General features: G+C 43.4%; 1 protein-coding gene across 2 annotated transcripts; it reads left to right on the forward strand.

Moving 5' to 3' along the window:
• Positions 1-3,021: 3,021 nt before the first annotated feature.
• mthfr (methylenetetrahydrofolate reductase (NAD(P)H)) lies at positions 3,022-17,861 on the forward strand. Of its 2 annotated transcripts, none has more exons than XM_005458792.4 (12): positions 3,022-3,546; positions 3,686-3,944; positions 7,408-7,646; positions 8,881-8,991; positions 9,065-9,258; positions 11,607-11,857; positions 14,687-14,821; positions 15,610-15,790; positions 16,161-16,343; positions 16,430-16,531; positions 16,614-16,733; positions 17,120-17,861. In XM_005458792.4, the coding sequence occupies exons 2-12, from the start codon at positions 3,700-3,702 to the stop codon at positions 17,333-17,335; spliced, it is 1,977 nt and encodes a 658-aa protein (XP_005458849.1). In that variant the 5' UTR covers positions 3,022-3,546; positions 3,686-3,699; the 3' UTR covers positions 17,336-17,861. The 2 variants fall into 2 exon arrangements, with proteins under 2 accessions (XP_005458849.1, XP_003454316.1); XM_003454268.5 differs by having other exon boundaries at positions 3,023-3,237.
• Positions 17,862-18,442: the final 581 nt, after the last annotated feature.

An 18,442-nucleotide genomic window follows, 5' to 3' on the forward strand; every position in this document is an offset into this window, starting at 1 on the left:
TTCAGACTCCAACAGCACAGATTTAAACTAAACACTGCCGCTTGATCGGCTCGCTTTAAAAGTATCTTGGTTCCCTGCTGTGGCTCTCCTGCAGGCACTGACGTGACTCTAATATAAAATGACGTCATCTGCTGTTACTAACACAACAGCGGGAGCCTCTTTAAAAACTCCCGCTCGGGTTTAAGAAGAGGCGCAGACACGGATACTATTCGGGAGGAGAATATTCCAATGAAACACACAGAGACGATTTATAAGATTATTAACGGCAGAACCTGGAAAAAGCACACACACATTTGTTTGTTCGTATTAGAGATGGCACGATACCACTTTTTTATGTCCGATACCGATACCGATATCATAAATCTGAATATCTGCCGATACCGATATGAATCCGATATAGTGTGTTTTTTAATCAATAAAACTGTTTTTTAATATCTTGCTGCATTTTGTATAAGTTCATACTCAAGTTTAAATAAACAACAACACTAAAGCTATTCTGTTATACCTGTATGTAAAAAATACACTGCACCCAAAATATTTCATAGTTCAGCAACACTGATCAATCTAATAAACTTAAACCTGCTCCATCCTCCCTATTCTGGTATTTTAAAGAGTACTTAGCAGAAATATTAAGCAACCTAACTAATAGGGTTGCAAACTCCCAGCAAAAAAAAAAAATAGGGAACCACCCCCCACCCTCCACCTCATGATGCTTAATCGATGTAATCAACTTTAATTTGATGCAGGGTGAAAAAAAAATGCACAGAAATAAATTATTTTTCAAGAATAATTAAATAGATTCAACATCTTTCTTCAACAGAATTGCAGACTGCACAGATGGTACCTTCCCAAAGGAAAAAGTACTATAGCTTACTAGGGTATATTAGACTTAACAGTTACTATATACAGTAATGGACTTCTATATATTTTACATCAGATTAAAACTTTGGGTGTAAGATTCAGATAATTATTTATTAAAAGCTAGACATTTTAAATGAGAATAAGAAAGAAAAGTATGTCTTTGTGCCCCCTTTTCCCTGTTCATGCCCTATCGGCCCCCCTGGCTACACTTTGCTAGATCCGCCCCTGCACAGTTACCAGCTGTCAGCTACGTAGAAAAGGATCCTGGTGTAGAAAGTAATATTAAATACATTCTAACAACAGCTTATCAAGCTTAAACGTGCTGCTGTTGTTCAGCCGCTGGTTTCCTCTTTCTGGTGCAAAGTGGGCCAAAAACAAAGAAGAGAGACGGACTCACGACAGAAAAGCCGATCAGCTGATCATTGATCAGTTTCATGATTGAAGTAGCAGCAGGAGAGGGAGAGAGAGAGGCAGTCGCTCCATATATCGGTTGTTAAGCTTAACGTGGGAACGCTTTACAAACATTCAGAGATGAACTTACACACTTGCTTTACTTCTCTCTGGGATAACTTCCTCGGAGATGAAATGCTGGTTTGGTAGCAAGGCTACAAATACACACAGCTGCTCTATCACGTGAGGCATACTGCTCCGACTGCTACGGTTATGAGCCGAGTTATGCCGTGTCGCAAGTTTTGTGAGGTGCTTTTTTGATACTTAATGGATCGGATTACATTTTTTATTTCTGGCCGATATCCGATCCAGTAATTTGGGTCAGTATCGGACCGATACCGATACGTAATATCGGATCGGTCCATCTCTAGTTTGTATGTGTCCATTAAGCGCCACTTTAGATGTGTGTGGGGGGGGCTGCTGCATCCTGGACAGCAGTATCAGCAACATCCAGTAGCCAGGCCTGATAGGGTGAGCTACATCAGCCAGTCCCAACGGCACTGTGGGGACGTTAACGTGGTAGGAAAAGGAGATTCAAGGATAACAGTAAAGGGTCACGGCCGCTCGTGTTGTATTGACGTCCAGCAGGAGGAAGTATGTTTCAGATTCTTGTGGCGTCTCTGCAGGAGGCGACTTCACAATAATGTCGTTTCTCAGCACACAGCGATTATGAGCTTCTCTGTGTCTGAGCCTACATGCCACAGAGGATGATGTGACAGGGCCATAAATAACACGCGCATTTAACCTTCCTGTCGTGTTCGGGTCAAATCTGACCATTTACAAATGAAAAAACTCATAAATATTGTGTTTTACATCCAATTGTCTCGAGTCCTTATGACATCCTCCACACTATGCACTTGAACATATAAAAGTCATGAGCACCTCTTTCGTTGAATTTTGAGTGTTTTAATCAACTTTGTTACATCTGTGGTGTTCCCGGTCAAAGGTGACCGCCATAGCAAATGAATGGGAATCCACCCCCCACCCCACCCCCTTTGGCCTCTGACCCCCTGAATGAGCCACTGAATGACAAAATGAAAGACCCACTTTTACGACCTACTGAACAACCCACTGAATGTCCCACTGAATGACCACTGAACGACCCACTGACCCACCCACTGAACTGAATTTGGTGGTGAAAAATGTTTCTTATGTTAATTTAAGAGCTGTTAAAACTGACCAGTTAATTTTGACCCGGAACAGTAAAGTAAGGGGGCGGGGGTGAACACAACCGGAGGGTTAAACACGTAGGACTGAGGGCTCGGGATAGGAAATGATGTTTGGTGTGCTTCCACATAGCCCATAGGTCAGGTGTCACACAATCTGGTTTATGCAGTGGGATCATTTGTAATAATGCACCTGTCCTCTGGGTAAATCCTCCACTCCACCCGTGTCTCACTCAGTCCTAACAGACGAGCTGGCCCTTACTGATTCTTCCTCAGCCTCTTTTCCTTAGCTGCCTGTGGAGACAACGTTAGAGAGGCAAGGCTGAGATTGTTTGGAGACGTGCAGAGAGGATACGTGAAAGCTGCTGAATACGGAGCTGCCAGGCAGGAGGAACAGAGGAAGACCTCTGAAAGTTTGGATGTAGTGAAGGAGGACATGCGGAGAATTTGTGCGTCAGAGGAGGAGGATGGGATCAGCCGAAAGGAGGCAGCAGAATCTGGAGAGATCAACATAAAGCTGATAATTACACGAAAACCCAAATCATGTAGCAGAGAAGAGCGGATTGTGTTGGAGACCATTTGGAGAATGAGCACTAAGAACAGAAGGGGGCAGTATTGCAACTGTAAAGGATGCAAACGGTTGGAAAACTCTAAAGAGGAAGCAGTTTAGCGTAAAGCTCGCTGCAGCTGTAGCAGTGCTTATTTTTGTGGCTGTGGACGAATGGGAGCTCAGGGGCGTAAAGGCAACAGGACCGAGGAGGTGGTATAAACTATCTGCACATTGCACCAGTGTAAATCAGTCCAGCACGATGGCGTTAGGCGCACTCGGTTGACTCGGTGTATCGATTCTGCGTTTACGTGTGACTGCAGATCGAGCACGTGCTGAGCCCGAACAGCTAGCTTACCAGCGCGTGCGCGTAAGAGATATAACGAGCCGCTCGCGTCGCTGTTAGGTAACCGACGTTATCACAGGCGTCGGTCACCATCAGTCAGGCCATATTTAACCCTTGACGTAAAGGGTCAGAGGTAGGATGTAGCGTGTGTGAGTGCCGTGCTGCCTGCTGTAGTGGTAAGTCCGAAACAGCTGTTATATCCGGGATGTGGAAAAGTTTCGTGGAGAACATTTAGCTAAAGTTGTGGTTTAACACGTTTTCTCATGCAGACAACATTAAATCTGAACACACCGCTGTATCTGTTCTTCTTCCCAGTGTAAGTTACAGTCATGGTGAACCAGGTTCAGCGAGGGGATGGCACCTGCCAGTGCAAGAGCGACTCCAGCGGCGCCAGCAACAGCGGCGGGGACAGCTCCAAGGAGAGCTCCCGGTGCTCCACGCCGGTGCTGGATGCGTACCGGTCGGACAGATTGCGGGACAAGATGCGCAGAAGGATGGAGTCCGGAGACCGGTGGTTCTCGTTGGAGTTCTTTCCTCCACGCACAGCCAGTGGGGCTGTCAACCTCATATCACGGTATGTGAACGGCATTCATACATTTAACACAAAAACCAGGATGGATTTTAACATTGGCAAAAGTTGTTCTTGTAACTCAAAAAAGGAGGGGGAAAGGCTAGTGTGTGCATGTTCCCAATCCCAAGCTCAGATACATGGGGAGGGTCGTTTCAGGAAGGCCACCAGGAGTCGGGTCTTTATCAAACATCAAGAACGAGACCTCCCTGTAAGGCACATGTGTCAAACCCAAGGCCCGCGGGCCACATCCGACCCGTGTACATTTATATCCAGCCCGTGAGATCATTTTATATAGATTTTTTTATTACTGTTATGCCTGACCCAGCGATATGAGGCGCTAATAACACAAACAACAGATCCCATAATGCAGCGCTGCAGCCTCCTTGCTGAACGCTAGGCTACCTGGGAACATTCCCGCGTCAATCAAGTCAAACTTCTGTTATTGCGAAGCTAGCCGCTCACAATGGCAAAGAGAAAAGTTGATTCTGAAAACAGAGATTTCAGCACTGGTGGGAGACTGAATATATGTTTACAGACATTGCTGGTAAACAGTTTACCACCAGTTTACATTGCTGGTTAATTGGTAAATCACAGTGAAGTGAAGCTGTTGTTAAAGCAAATTTCATTGTAGCAGAGGAGCCAAATCAGGCCGGTACCACTCTGAAGAGCTGCATGATGAAGCTGTGCGACGTCTTGTGTCCAGACAAAATGCAGATTTTGGCAAATGTGAGTCTGAGGAGAAATACGATTGCTGATCGGGTTTGTGAGATGGCCACTGATTTAAGAACACAGTTGTGTGAAAGAAGCAAAAACTTCATTGCATACTCTCTTACTGTGGATGAAAGTACAGACATGATGGACATTGCACAGCTGGCCATCTTCATCCGTGGAGAGGAAATATTGAACATTAAATCGATGCACGGGACAACGACAGGAAAAGACATTTTTGAAAACGTATGTCAAAGTGTAACCGACATGAAACTGCCCTGGGACAAACTGTTGGACTTACAACAGATGGAGCGCCGGTGTTGTGCGGTGAACAAAGCGGACTAGTCAGCAGGATGCGAGTAAAGATGCAGGAGGAGAACTGTACCGGTGAGTTAACAGCTTATCACTGCATCATACACCAGGAAACGCTGTGTGGTAAAGTCCTAAAAATGGAGCATGTAATGATCACCGTAACGCAAACCGTACATTTTATCTGAGCTAAAAGCTTAAATCACCGTCAGTTTCAGTCTTTTATGTTGGAAATAGGTTCAGAGTTTGCCGCCTTATCATACAGAGGTCCGTTGGCTGAGTTGGGATAAAAATTCTCAATCGAGTTTTTGAGCTCAGCAAGGAAATCTGTCAGTTCATGGACATGTATGATGCGGTGAAGGCATTTCAAGTGAAGCTGTCACAAATGCACTAGTGCAACCTGCCTCACTTTCCCTGTTGCCAAGTAATGTTGAACCAAGTCGGCGGACTTTGCTGATAAACTGAGCGCACTGAGTTCGCGGCGCTTTGGTGACTTTGAAGCACAAAAAGAGAATTTCAAGCTGCTTCGCAACCCAAACTGCACCTGTGCAGATTCAGATGGAGCTGCAGTGTAATGGTACACTCGAGGCAAAGTACGACACTGAATGGCCCGCACAGTTTATTAGTTCCATTCCTGAAGCAATGCTCCGCCTACATGCGGCTCCAACCTTGTGTTTGCTTTCATTTATTTTTTCTGGGGTTTTTGGCAGCATGTTCATATTTCTAACTTGCATAATTTTGACAGGATATATTTTTATGAAGAGCAAAATATTTAAAGTTAAAGTTTATTTTTTTTAAGTTTTATTTAATCTGGAATAATATTCCTGTCTGTTTTTATTCATATTTATGTTTAAAAAACATTGTTGTAGTGTGTTCAATAAATGTTTATCTTGTTTGGCCTGCGACCTAAAGTGTGCCTTCAGTTTTGGCCCCCTGTGCAATTGAGTTTGACACCCCTGCTGTAAGGGGTTAACAGCGACCCCTGCTGGGGCTGTTGGTGGGTGCGAATGGGAACTGAAGAGGGAGAAAGAAAGGCAGGAGTGTGATAGTAGGGCTATGTATAGCAACAGGAGAGATGATAGTGTGTGGGGGGGGGACCGAGTCTTCGCAGTAACATATCCATAAAAGTCATGATGGCGTTATGTCCTACTCTTTTTTTTTTTTTTTTTTTTATTCATGTTTTGAGCCACAGGCAGCATCCACTGCCTCAGGATGTTTATTCTAATGCTTATAAAATTGTCAGATTTCACAAATGGGACCTTTTCACGCGTTCTTTCATTTAATCACAGAAATCGTTTCTATGAGCAAACAGCAGAAGGTTACAATTTGACAGCTGTTCTGTTATGAAGTATGTGATCACTCTGAGATGTATCCAGGGAACTCTGAGACCCAAAACACAGTGTGCTTCACTGTCTGGAGCACATCCCAGTTCTTGGTAGAAGAATAAACCAGACCAACACATAGGGCTGTTCGATATAACGATATATATCAGATGACGATATAAAAACGTCTATCGTTTCATTTTACGCTATCGTTTGTTTCGTGGTGTCGCAAAATAAACTGTTTACGGCAATATTTTTTCATTATTTTGATGCTCACTGTAGTGGCTATATTAATTTCCTAAAGTTCTCTCTTTCTCTTATATTTAATATAACCACACTACGGACGGACAAGCGCACGACAACGTTGCGGTTAGCAACAACGACGGTAACACCATCGCGTGTCCGCTTGTTTATTTTCCACATAAACCTTTCACAATAAAGCTCAAGATCCTGTTGAGACTTTTCAAAATAAACTGAATCACGTGAAAGATGCAGAGTATTAACGGATGAGAAGCAAAAAAGAGTCGCCAGGTGCTAAAAAATAAACCTTAGACTCAAACGTTAGAACAGGCTTTTCCCCGCAGCACGCTGTGTAATAAATACTCACAAAGAAAACGGCGGCCGTTACAACCTATGTCTAAAAATGTATCGTTTCATGCATCTGTTAAAACACTGGACTCCAGCTACATGACGCGCAGCTGGAAACACTTCCCGCAAGTCGAGCTGCCCGAGATTCACAGAATTTACAGAAAATGTTACATTTTTGTGATTTATATCGTTATTGGGACGATAGAATTCTTATGACCAAAATCTCATATCCCGATATATCGCACAGCCCTACCAACACAGACTAATGAACAATCCACCAAATAAGTACAAACATCGGGATGAATTTTCCACAGCAGACTTCCTCAAATGTGTGACAATAAAAGCGTCATGAAGCATAAAACTGTACACACTATGCTCTTATCTGCCAACTGAAAACACCTGACTGAGCCCATCTGGGAAAACCTGTCCCTGTTTGGCTCCCAGCTCTCGAGTCCAGATTGTGGTTGTTACGTATGTGTCCCTGTTTACTACCTCACTCCCATCCCTGGTTTGAGTGTACCTTTGTGTTTTTTCTACAGGTTTGACCGTATGGGCTCTGGTGGGCCCCTGTTCATCGACATTACCTGGCACCCAGCAGGCGACCCGGGTTCAGACAAGGAAACTTCATCTATGATGATTGCTAGCACAGCTGTCAACTATTGTGGCCTGGAGAGCATCCTCCACCTGACCTGCTGCAATCAAAGCAAAGAGAAAATCACTGGCTACTTGGCCAAAGCAAAGCACCTGGGCCTGAAGAACATCATGGCACTAAGAGGAGGTAATGCTGATGGTAGCCATACCAGCACTTTTCTGTTTGACATTTATGCTCCAACGGAGAGCAGCTAGGGGTTAGTATGAGCCGGGGATCAAACCATCAACCTTTCAGTCAGTAGATGATCCGCTGCACTTCCTGAGCGGCAGCAGCCATAAAGGCTGATGGGGCATTGTCATCCTGTGAATGCGATAACTGGAGAACAAGAGGATGTAGGATTTAGAGAAGTGTACCAATGTCTGTTGCAGTATTTTTTTTTTTCATGTCTTTACACATCAGCATTCCAACAACACTCATCCTCTTAAATTAATCATTAATGGGATCGTACATTTTTCTGTACAGCCTGTGATGTACTAAATCTCTCAGGACATACCATTTATTTAAAAAAAAAAAAAAAAAAAACTCCTAATAAACTGCAAATTTAAAACCTAATGGAGATATCCTGCTGCACCGTTTGTTACTCTGAAATATTCCAGATCACGTTCAGAGACGAGAATTAGAAACACAATGTTAGACCTTACTTTGGTCTTACTGCCTCTCATAGTCTGCACCACCTGCATGTAATGGAATGTAATATAAAATAACATATTTATCCCAGATTTGTCAAAACCTTTTGGTGCAGCAGGAACATATTAAAGAATCATGACAAATGGCTGATAGAGTCGAATAGCATGTAGGTCAATGACTATATGAGCAAGCAAAATATTTGAAAATCAACAAGCAGCATGATTTTGAATGGCTTAATAAATGTAGTAAAGACAAATGTCAGGTGACGTGAAGTTGCTCCGTGTGTTCTCCACACTGGCGTGGGTTACAATGAACTGTTAACACAGCGCTGCATGCATGAGCAGTGCTGTTGATGTCCTGTTTGTAATGTTCTGTGACACTTTGTTAAAATCATCAGTCACAACCATAAAAGCACTTAAATGCTACGTTAGCAGGTATGCTACATGCAGCGAGATATCACATGCTACATCTGAATCAGCTGATGGCTGAATGTCAACGACCTCATTGCTGACGCATTCCCACTGCTAATGCTTCCCTATCTGTGGAGACGTTCCTTCACCGTAACGCGCCCTGGATTTGACTGCACTTTCCCCAATTCATACAAACTCATGGATCTCCCTGTTTGTTTTAATCGGCGCTCGAAGCTCGTCCAGTTTGTTGTACAAGGATGTGACCTGTCCCATCCAGCTGTGCGCGTTTTTAAACCTTAGGCGTGTGCCAAATATCTTCACAGACCCAGTTGGAGAAGATTGGGAGGAAGAGGAGGACGGTTTCAACTATGCCATCGACCTTGTCAAACATATCCGCTCAGAGTTCGATGACTACTTTGACATCTGCGTCGCTGGTATGTTCTCACCGTCGGGGTCAGCAGGATGCAGTTTGAGTGGACCGTCACTCATTTAAATGTGTGTGTCCAGGCTACCCCACAGGCCACCCTGAAGCAGAGAGCTATGAAGCTGATCTCAGGCACCTGAAGGAGAAGGTGGATGCTGGAGCAGACTTTGTCATCACCCAGCTGTTCTTCAGACCCGACACTTTCCTCAAGTTCCTGGATGATTGCAGAGCCATTGGCATCACATGTCCCATCTTACCAGGAATCTTCCCCATTCAGGTAACTAAGTTCTTCTAGGAACAGGAATCCTCTTATCTTTATCTTCAAAGCAATTCCACCCAGTCCTCCTCTTTGAAGTGATAGTGTTGTGTTCTGTTACTCTTTAGACTCCCTGTGATAGTGCTTTCCTCTTTCGTCATCTGAACCATGGAGCAGTCAAAGTGTAGCTGGTTGCACTGATACTAAAGAGTGTTAAATGTACTCATCATGGTCCAGATTTCTCTTTGTTGCCATTGTTTTTACAGCTTGGAACATGTGACCGGCTGCTTAAAAACAAGGAGCCCAAACATACAATTTAAAATTAGCTGTCTGTTTATAGATAGCACTGGTTCATGTCTTTAGGTTGGGTACTTTTATGCTTGAACGATTCATAGACCAGTGTCAAGTGTCAACAAACCAAAACAAAAATTCCCCTAAAAACAGCAAATGTCAACCAGTGTCAGAGAGAACCTGGAGAAACAAACTATAAATTAATGAGCGGTGTCTGCTGTTTTCCCTTTGCAGTGAAGTCAGTAAAAATAGAAAATCATACAAATATCAGTGTAATCCATTCCATGTTTTTCTACTGTAGAAGGTGCAGAGTAGGAGACATGAACCTCTCCACACAGGGAACGATGGCTCGAGGGAGTAATAAACAGACACTGTAGCATTAGCAGTCTCACAGTGACAACAGGGCGACCTGACCACACTTAAAGTGGCTTGCAAAAGTATTCGGCCCCCTTGAACTTTCCCACATTTTGTCACATTACAGCCACAAACATGAATCAATGTTATTGGAATTCCAGGTCAAAGACCAATACAAAGTGGTGCACACGTGAGAAGTGGAACCAAAATCATACATGATTCCAAACATTTTTTACAAATAAATAACTGCAAAGTGGGGTGTGCGTAATTATTCAGCCCCCTGAGTCAATACTTTGTAGAACCACCTTTTGCTGCAGTTCCAGCTGCCAGTCTTTTAGGGTATGTCTCTACCAGCTTTGCACATCTACAGACTGAAATCCTTGCCCATTCTTCTTTGCAAAACAGCTCCAGCTCAGTCAGATTAGATGGACAGCATTTGTGAACAGCAGTTTTCAGATCTTGCCACAGATTCTTGATTGGATTTAGATCTGGACTTTGACTGGGCCATTCTAACACATGGATATGTTTTGTTTTAAACCATTCCATTGTTGCCCTGGCTTTATGTTTAGGGTCGTTGTCCTGCTGGAAGGTGAACCTCCGCCCCAGTCTCAAGTCTTTTGCAGACTCCAAGAGGTTTTCTTCCAAGATTGCCCTGTATTTGGCTCCATCCATCTTCCCATCAACTCTGACCAGCTTCCCTGTCCCTGCTGAAGAGAAGCACCCCCAGAGCATGATGCTGCCACCACCATATGTGACAGTGGGGATGGTGTGTTCAGACTGATGTGCAGTGTTAGTTTTCCGCCACACATAGCGTTTTGCATTTTGGTCTCATCTGACCAGAGCACCTTCTTCCACATGTTTGCTGTGTCTCCCACATGGCTTGTGGCAAACTGCAAACGGGACTTCTTATGGTTTTCTGTTAACAATGGCTTTCTTCTTGCCACTCTTCCATAAAGGCCAACTTTGTGCAGTGCACGACTAATAGTTGTCCTATGTACAGATTCCCCCACCTGAGCTGTAGATCTCTGCAGCTCGTCCAGAGTCACCATGGGCCTCTTGGCTGCATTTCTGATCAGCGCTCTCCTTGTTCGGCCTGTGAGTTTAGGTGGACGGCCTTGTCTTGGTAGGTTTACAGTTGTGCCATACTCCTTCCATTTCTGAATGATGGCTTGAACAGTGCTCCGTGGGATGTTCAAGGCTTGGGAAATCTTTTTGTAGCCTAAGCCTGCTTTAAATTTCTCAATAACTTTATCCCTGACCTGTCTGCTGTGTTCTTTGGACTTCATGGTGTTGTTGCTCCCAATATTCTCTTAGACAACCTCTGAGGCCGTCACAGGGCAGCTGTATTTGTACTGACATTAGATTACACACAGGTGCACTCTATTTAGTCATTAGCACTCATCAGGCAATGTCTATGGGCAACTGGCTGCACTCAGACCAAAGGGGCTGAATAATTACGCACACCCCACTTTGCAGTTATTTATTTGTAAAAAATGTTTGGAATCATGTATGATTTTCGTTCCACTTCTCACGTGTGCACCACTTTGTATTGGTCTTTCACCTGGAATTCCAATAACATTGATTCATGTTTGTGGCTGTAATGTGATAAAATGTGGGAAAGTTCAAGGGGGCCGAATACTTTTCAAGCCACTGCTGGATAACAGTACGCTCTGTTCGAGCTGCACAGGAGTGGGTCTCAGCTTTTGTGTGTTCATGTTTTTCAGGGTTACCAGTCTCTGCGTCAGCTTGTCAAGCTCTCCAAGCTTGAGGTCCCAGAGGAGATCACCCAAGTCATCGAGCCTATCAAAGACAACGATGCTGCTATCCGTAATTATGGGATACAGCAAGCAGTGGAGATGTGCCGTGTGCTGCTGGACAGCGGCAAGGTGCCAGGTGTCCACTTTTACACGTTGAACCGTGAAGTTGCAACCATGGAGGTGCTTCGACAGCTGGGCCTGTGGATAGAAGACCCCAGGTCAGTAAATCAAACATCAATGCTTTCAGCAAACGTGAGATTCAGTCGAGTTCAATGAGAAAATGTAGTTTCCCCTTTAAACAACAATCTCCACACAACCACACAGTTTTCTTAATGTGACCCTAATACTCTGTCACAGAAACAGTGTGGAGTGTTCCATTTGAAGTTCGAAGTGGGAATTTCAGATTTCCCAGTTGGAATTGTCAACTGGAAGGTCTCCTTAAGTCAGACTTCCAACTGAAAACGTTGGAGAAGTCTCACCACCTGACTCACCATCCAAAATGGCTGCAGTGCTCATAAACACTAGTCAGACTTGGTGTCTGTACAACCGTGTGTGTTTGACTGGCTAAATAAACCATCAGCAGTGCCCTGAGCAGGCTCTGCCCATCACTGTGCTGCTGTGTAAGGGCATAAACCAAGCACTGTACTACACTGCTGCAGATGCATGGATTGTTTCACCTTCCTAAGAAGCAAAACATTTCCTGCTTTTCCAGTGTTGGTGCTGGAACAGCCTGAGGGCTGACGTCACTCCCAGCTTTGACAGCCGAGCTTTAGCCTGATTAAAACAAATGACACACTGTGAAACAGCACATTCAAGTTAGCTGACTGGGACAGCTGCTGGGAAAGGAGTGATGTCTGATTGTGTGGATTTGATTTGATAAAATAAATTTATTAGCACTTTTTAAGACATTCGAGGCCACCTTGCAACAAATGATCAACAGAAGTCACGAGGAAAATTTGAAATAATTAGATTATAGATGATATAATCAATTTTATAGAGACAAATGGCCTTACATTTCTTTGCAGCATAAGAGTGAAAACAAAAAAAAAGCAAGTACTGATTTTAATATGGTCTCCCAATTATCATCTGCTGTTTCCCTTCCAATGTTGATCTCCGAACATCCTGTAAGGAGTCCGGACTGATGATGATGCTGCATATACTACTGTAAAGACTGGAAATCAAACCCTGACCATGTGGGGATAATGAGATGGTTGATAGGCTGTAGAGGAGTTTTATCCAGGATGTAAAGGACTCTTCGAGGCCCAAAGGCTTTTTCAGCATCCAGTGATAAACTCTTTCAGGGGAATAGGATGGGGACGAGGAACCAATAGGAGGAAGCCTTCTGAGATTTGACCCAGAGTGCTGGTTTGAAATGAAAACTGTCTGATCTGGTGAGATTATTTGTGGACTGACTGATTCCAATCTTGTTGCCAAACTCTTGGGTAAGATTTTATAATCCATGCTCATTAAAGATGTTGGCTAATAAGAAGCAAACTGGAGCAGATCTTTACCTGCTTTTGGTGGGAGTGTAGTATTCAATTCAATTTTATTTATATAGCGCCAAATCACAACAGCAGTCGCCTCAAGGCGCTTTATATTGTACAGCAGACACAGAGAAAAACCCAACAATCATATGACCCCCTATGAGCAAGCACTTTGGCGACAGTGGGAAGGAAAAACTCCCTTTTAACAGGAAGAAACCTCCGGCAGAACCAGGCTCAGGGAGGGGCGGCCATCTGCTGCGACCGGTTGGGGTGAAAGAAGGAAGACAGGATAAAGACATGCTGTGGAAGAGAGACAGAGATTAATAACAGATATCATTCGATGCAGAGAGGTCTATTAGCACATAGTGAGTGAGAAAGGTGACTGGAAAGGAAAAACTCAATGCATCATGGGAATCCCCGGCAGCCTACGTCTATTGCAGCATAACTGAGGATTCAGGGTCACCTGGTCCAGCCCTAACTATATGCTTTAGCAAAAAGGAAAGTTTGAAGCCTAATCTTGAAAGTAGAGATAGTGTCTGTCTCCCGAATCCAAACTGGAAGCTGGTTCCACAGAAGAGGGGCCTGAAAACTGAAGGCTCTGCCTCCCATTCTACTTTTAAATACTCTAGGAACAACAAGTAATTGACCTTAGTGTGTGAAGAGGACTCTCCATTTACATGAACAAATTGGAGTCTATTAGATAGATATGATACAAACCACTGCAGTGCAGTACCTGTAATACCTACAGCATGTTCTAATCGCTCTAATAGGATATTATGGTCGACAGTATCGAACGCTGCACTGAGGTCTAGCAGGACAAGCACAGAGATGAGTCCACTGTCAGAGGCCATAAGAAGTAGCAGCCTGTCGTAAGGGAGGTGGAAGATGTCCTGAACATGGCTTGTAATAATGGGCGTCATTCTAATGCAAAACTGTTGATGCTTATAATCATCCTTGGTGCCAGTGATTGTTTTGACAGCAGATTTTGATGTAGTTTCAGTCAGTCTTCTGATAAAAATGTCAGTCTCAGTCATGATTTGATCTCTAAATTCTCGTAGTTTTAATCGACTTAATATAAAGTATAAAAATGTGTTATGGGATAGGCTCCAGCGTGACCCTGATAAGGATAAGTGGAAGATGGAGAAATGTATTTAAAATGATGATTATGGCATGCTGGGTTCCTCAGTGTCATCTTGGATGGAATTTGATTCCACAGTGAGATTTGCTCAAGTTGCAGATCTGTTGATGGTTGAGGAGCTCACTGAAGTCTGGGAGGAGATTCCCATAAACACTACTGCCTCACCCCAACATGCCTGACACATGTTGACATGCTCACAGGATTGTGTTGAATCAACCTGTAAGTTCAATGTAATTTTGAATCTGCTCAAAAGGTTGATTATTACATCTCCACTGACTATTTTGTCATTACATTTCAGTGTTACTAATGTGTGATCAAAGTATTTGCTTAATTTCATTGAGCAGTGTCTTTTGTAGAGCAGGCCTTTATTTCTTTTCCTGCCCTGAGGGAGTGCTGTAGAGGCTGACAGTGTGTTTCTGTGCCAGGCGGCCTCTTCCCTGGGCAGTGAGCGCCCACCCCAAACGGAAGGTAGAAGATGTTCGACCCATCTTCTGGGCTTCCAGGCCCAAGAGCTACATCTACAGAACCCAGGACTGGGACGAGTTTCCCAATGGCAGATGGTAGGTTTCATTTATCACAATGTCCTCATTGTTACATTTTAGCCATTAAATCAGGGCTGTTCTTGTTGAATGCCTCAATTTATGCAAATTATTGCATACATTTCTGCAAGAATTTGCATACGAGTTGTGAGTCGTGCTGTTGTCCACAGGGATCATCCTTCATGTCCAGCCTTTGACTCTGTTACGTGCATACTGGAGTTACATTAACAGCTGTTCCATGTGATCAGTTGTGTACTTGTAGCTGCAGTTTTTTTTTTCTTTTTCGGTAATAAAACAGGCAAACGCACTGATGTCCTCATGACCATTGTATTTACTGTGTGTTGACAACAAAGCTGCCATCACTCTGAGCTGAGTGGACCCTGGCAGACTGGCAGATGTGGGAAGTATGACGCAGGTTTTAGGCTCGCTGTTGCTCAGAAGCTCAGCATCAGGAGAGCCTGCTGCTTGCTTGTTTAGATCAAAGTTTATTGTTTAAATAAACTAAAGTTCTGTGCACGTTGCTGAAATGAACAGTTTTTTCTTCCTTTGCTAAAATAAGCAAAGATGCCAACTAGACTCCTCCTACAGATCCAGTGTTTCACCCAGTTACAATCCTTGGACTTCTTCATTGACTGGTTTTTAATTAATAGTGCTTTTCTACTCTGCTCGAGCGCTCACACTGACACTATGAAATGTGTACATGCATTTAATGTTATTATTTTTTTTTATTTTTTTTTAATCTAATCGCTTTCTCGAACCTTGTTCAGCTTTTATTGAACTTTAGCTCAGAGTCTCGTTTTCGTCCTCAGGGGAAATTCCTCGTCTCCAGCTTTTGGGGAGTTGAATGACTATTACCTGTTCTACCTGAAGAGCAAATCATCCAAAGATGCACTGCTGCAAATGTGGGGTGAAGAGCTACAGAATGAAGAGAGCGTCTTCGAAGTCTTTACCAGCTACATCACAGCTCAGCCAAATCACTGCGGACACAAGGTATCCGGGATGGACCACGCAGCTCGGTCACTCGTAGCTTTCCCAGCTTGTATTCCTTGTTTGTGTGTGTGTGGCACCACAGACTTCCTATATCTGTCCTTGGTTTAAGTATACCGAGCTGTTGTCTACTGTATGTTCCAGCTAAATTACTTAAGTCAAGTATGAAAACTAACTACTTGTGGTTGGCTGGTGTGCCTTTGTTACTCTGATTAAATGAACCATGTCCTGAGTGCACTGAAAACACTGACACTCGCTCTGAGAAGGGGTTTTTGTTTTTAACCATACCCCATGTAGCCACTCGTTCATCCACAGCAAGTCTTCAGTTTATACCAGCAGTAACAGCAGGCTAAGGCTTTCTCTTCTGCTATAGGTGATGTGTTTGCCGTGGAATGACGAGCCTCTGGCCCCAGAGACCAACCTTCTGAAGGATGAACTGGAGAAAGTGAACAGGCGAGGAGTCCTCACCATCAATTCTCAGCCCAACATCAATGGCAAACCCTCCACAGACCCCATTGTGGGCTGGGGACCTCCAGGAGGCTACGTCTTCCAGAAGGTACAAACACTAACAGTATTTTCAGTATCTTCATATGGGATACTCAGAGTCTGCTATTGTTAATATGGTTGTTATTCAACCAACAGGCCTATCTGGAGTTTTTCACCTCCAGTGAAAATGTGACCGCTCTTCTTAAAGTACTGAAGAAGTATGAGCCCCGTGTGAATTATCACATTGTTAATGTGAATGTAAGTTTGTTCAGAAAGCATCAGTCACTCCATGGTTGTGTGAGTGTGTGTACATTGGTCATGGTGAATATTTTGCATGCAGGGCCGTAACCTGACCAACGCCCCTGAAATGCAACCAAATGCTGTGACTTGGGGGATCTTCCCCGGCAGGGAGATTGTTCAGCCGACAGTAGTGGACCCAGTTAGTTTCATGTACTGGAAGGTAAGAGCGTGTCTTCTTTCTGTCCACAGTTTGGGGAATGTTAAACCTTGTCTCGTGCTTTTAAATGACTGAAATATTCAAGGTTTAAAAGGGTAATAATAAAGTATGACTGTGTTTAATGGTAGCGTAGGAGGCGGAGCTCTGGAACCAGCTCCAAGCGGTCGCAGCAGACAGCTGCCCCTCCTTGGTGCTGGTACTGCTGGAGGTTTCTTCCTGTTTAAAGGCAGTTTTTCCTTCCCACTGTCACCACCTGCTCGCTCATAGGCGCTTATCTGATTCTTTGTTTTCTCTGTATTTTTGTATAATCTTTAACTTTAAAGAGAGAGTGCAGTGTGACGTAAAAGGTCTGACATGTTGTGTTGACCCAGATGTTCATATCTTCTCAGGATGAGGCGTTTGCCTTGTGGATTGAGCAGTGGGGCAAACTCTATGAAGACGAGTCTCCTTCTCGGATGATAATTAAATATATCCATGACAATTATTTCCTCGTCAATTTGGTGGACAATGACTTCCCTCTGGAGAACTGCCTGTGGCAAGTCATCGATGACATGTTCGAGCTGCTCGACGCTCCTCCAGAGCTTCACAGCGAAGAAACCGTCTGAATAAAGTCTCTTTTTTTTTTAAAAAAGAAAAGAAAAGAAAACACTAAGAACAGTTGAGTTTTTTAAAAATGCCATTAACGTTACAGAGTATGAATATCAAACTGTAAAGATGTTTTTATTGATGTTTTCAAACCTTTGAGTGAATAGGAAACGATGATCAATGAAATTGTGTGGTCATATTATCTCCTGATGAGTAATGTCACTCTCAGGCAGATTAACCCGTTTTGTTTGTGGAGCTGATCCTGTTTTTGTTCAAAAGCAAAGTTGTGCTAAACAACAAAACCTGCAAACGACAACCTCAAAACATGAATTGTGAATGTTTCACTTGTACTCTCACGAAGAGTTCGGATGGCCTACATCTAAGAATGAGTGTTAATGATGTCTTATTGTAGGTGAGAACCTAGTATGTGTGTGCAAATCTTACACCTTATGATGAACTTGATCTCATGACAAGAGTCACAGTTAAACCACCTGCTGCCTTATGTACATGATTAATAATACTTATTAAATACTTTTCCTTCACTAACTTAACTTGTCCAGTAACTGTGTGGGTGTGGGTGGGAGGTATTGAGCTGGGCATCGACGCTGGTCGGGAGTGACAAGTGGCTTTATTAGGTGCTAGTGCTAACGTCAAGTTCAAAGTCCAGGTCATACAGTACATGACACTCCAGCAGCCAAGTGGCATGTGGGGATTTTCCACATATTGAGCAATTCAACGTGTAAATGTACACGTCACAGCTTATTGACCAGATCACCTACATCATGTCAAGCCAAGCAGAAGACACGTGTTAAAGTATAGTTTGTATTCCTGCAAAAAATATTAGTAATGGAAGAAGCAACCGAAGTTTAGGATTTGTATCATTTTGCAAAATGTATTTTCCAGTGAGTTTTTTTTTTATTTAAAAGTCCAGTTTAAGTCAGTTTTCTGGGTTTTTGTATCTGTAGAAGCTTTTATGACAGGTTATAATTAAAATAGGTGTCAGAATAATCAGTGCTAGTTTGCAGCCTGCAGTGTCTTTTCTAAATCTACATTCCATTTTTAGTGATTACTCAAACAAAATCTATTGCAAATACAAATGTTGACCGTTCAGTAACATACAGGTGACA

The sequence above is a fragment of the Oreochromis niloticus genome, linkage group LG20 (assembly GCF_001858045.2).
Source record: "Oreochromis niloticus isolate F11D_XX linkage group LG20, O_niloticus_UMD_NMBU, whole genome shotgun sequence".
NCBI classification, from domain to species: Eukaryota; Metazoa; Chordata; class Actinopteri; order Cichliformes; family Cichlidae; genus Oreochromis; species Oreochromis niloticus.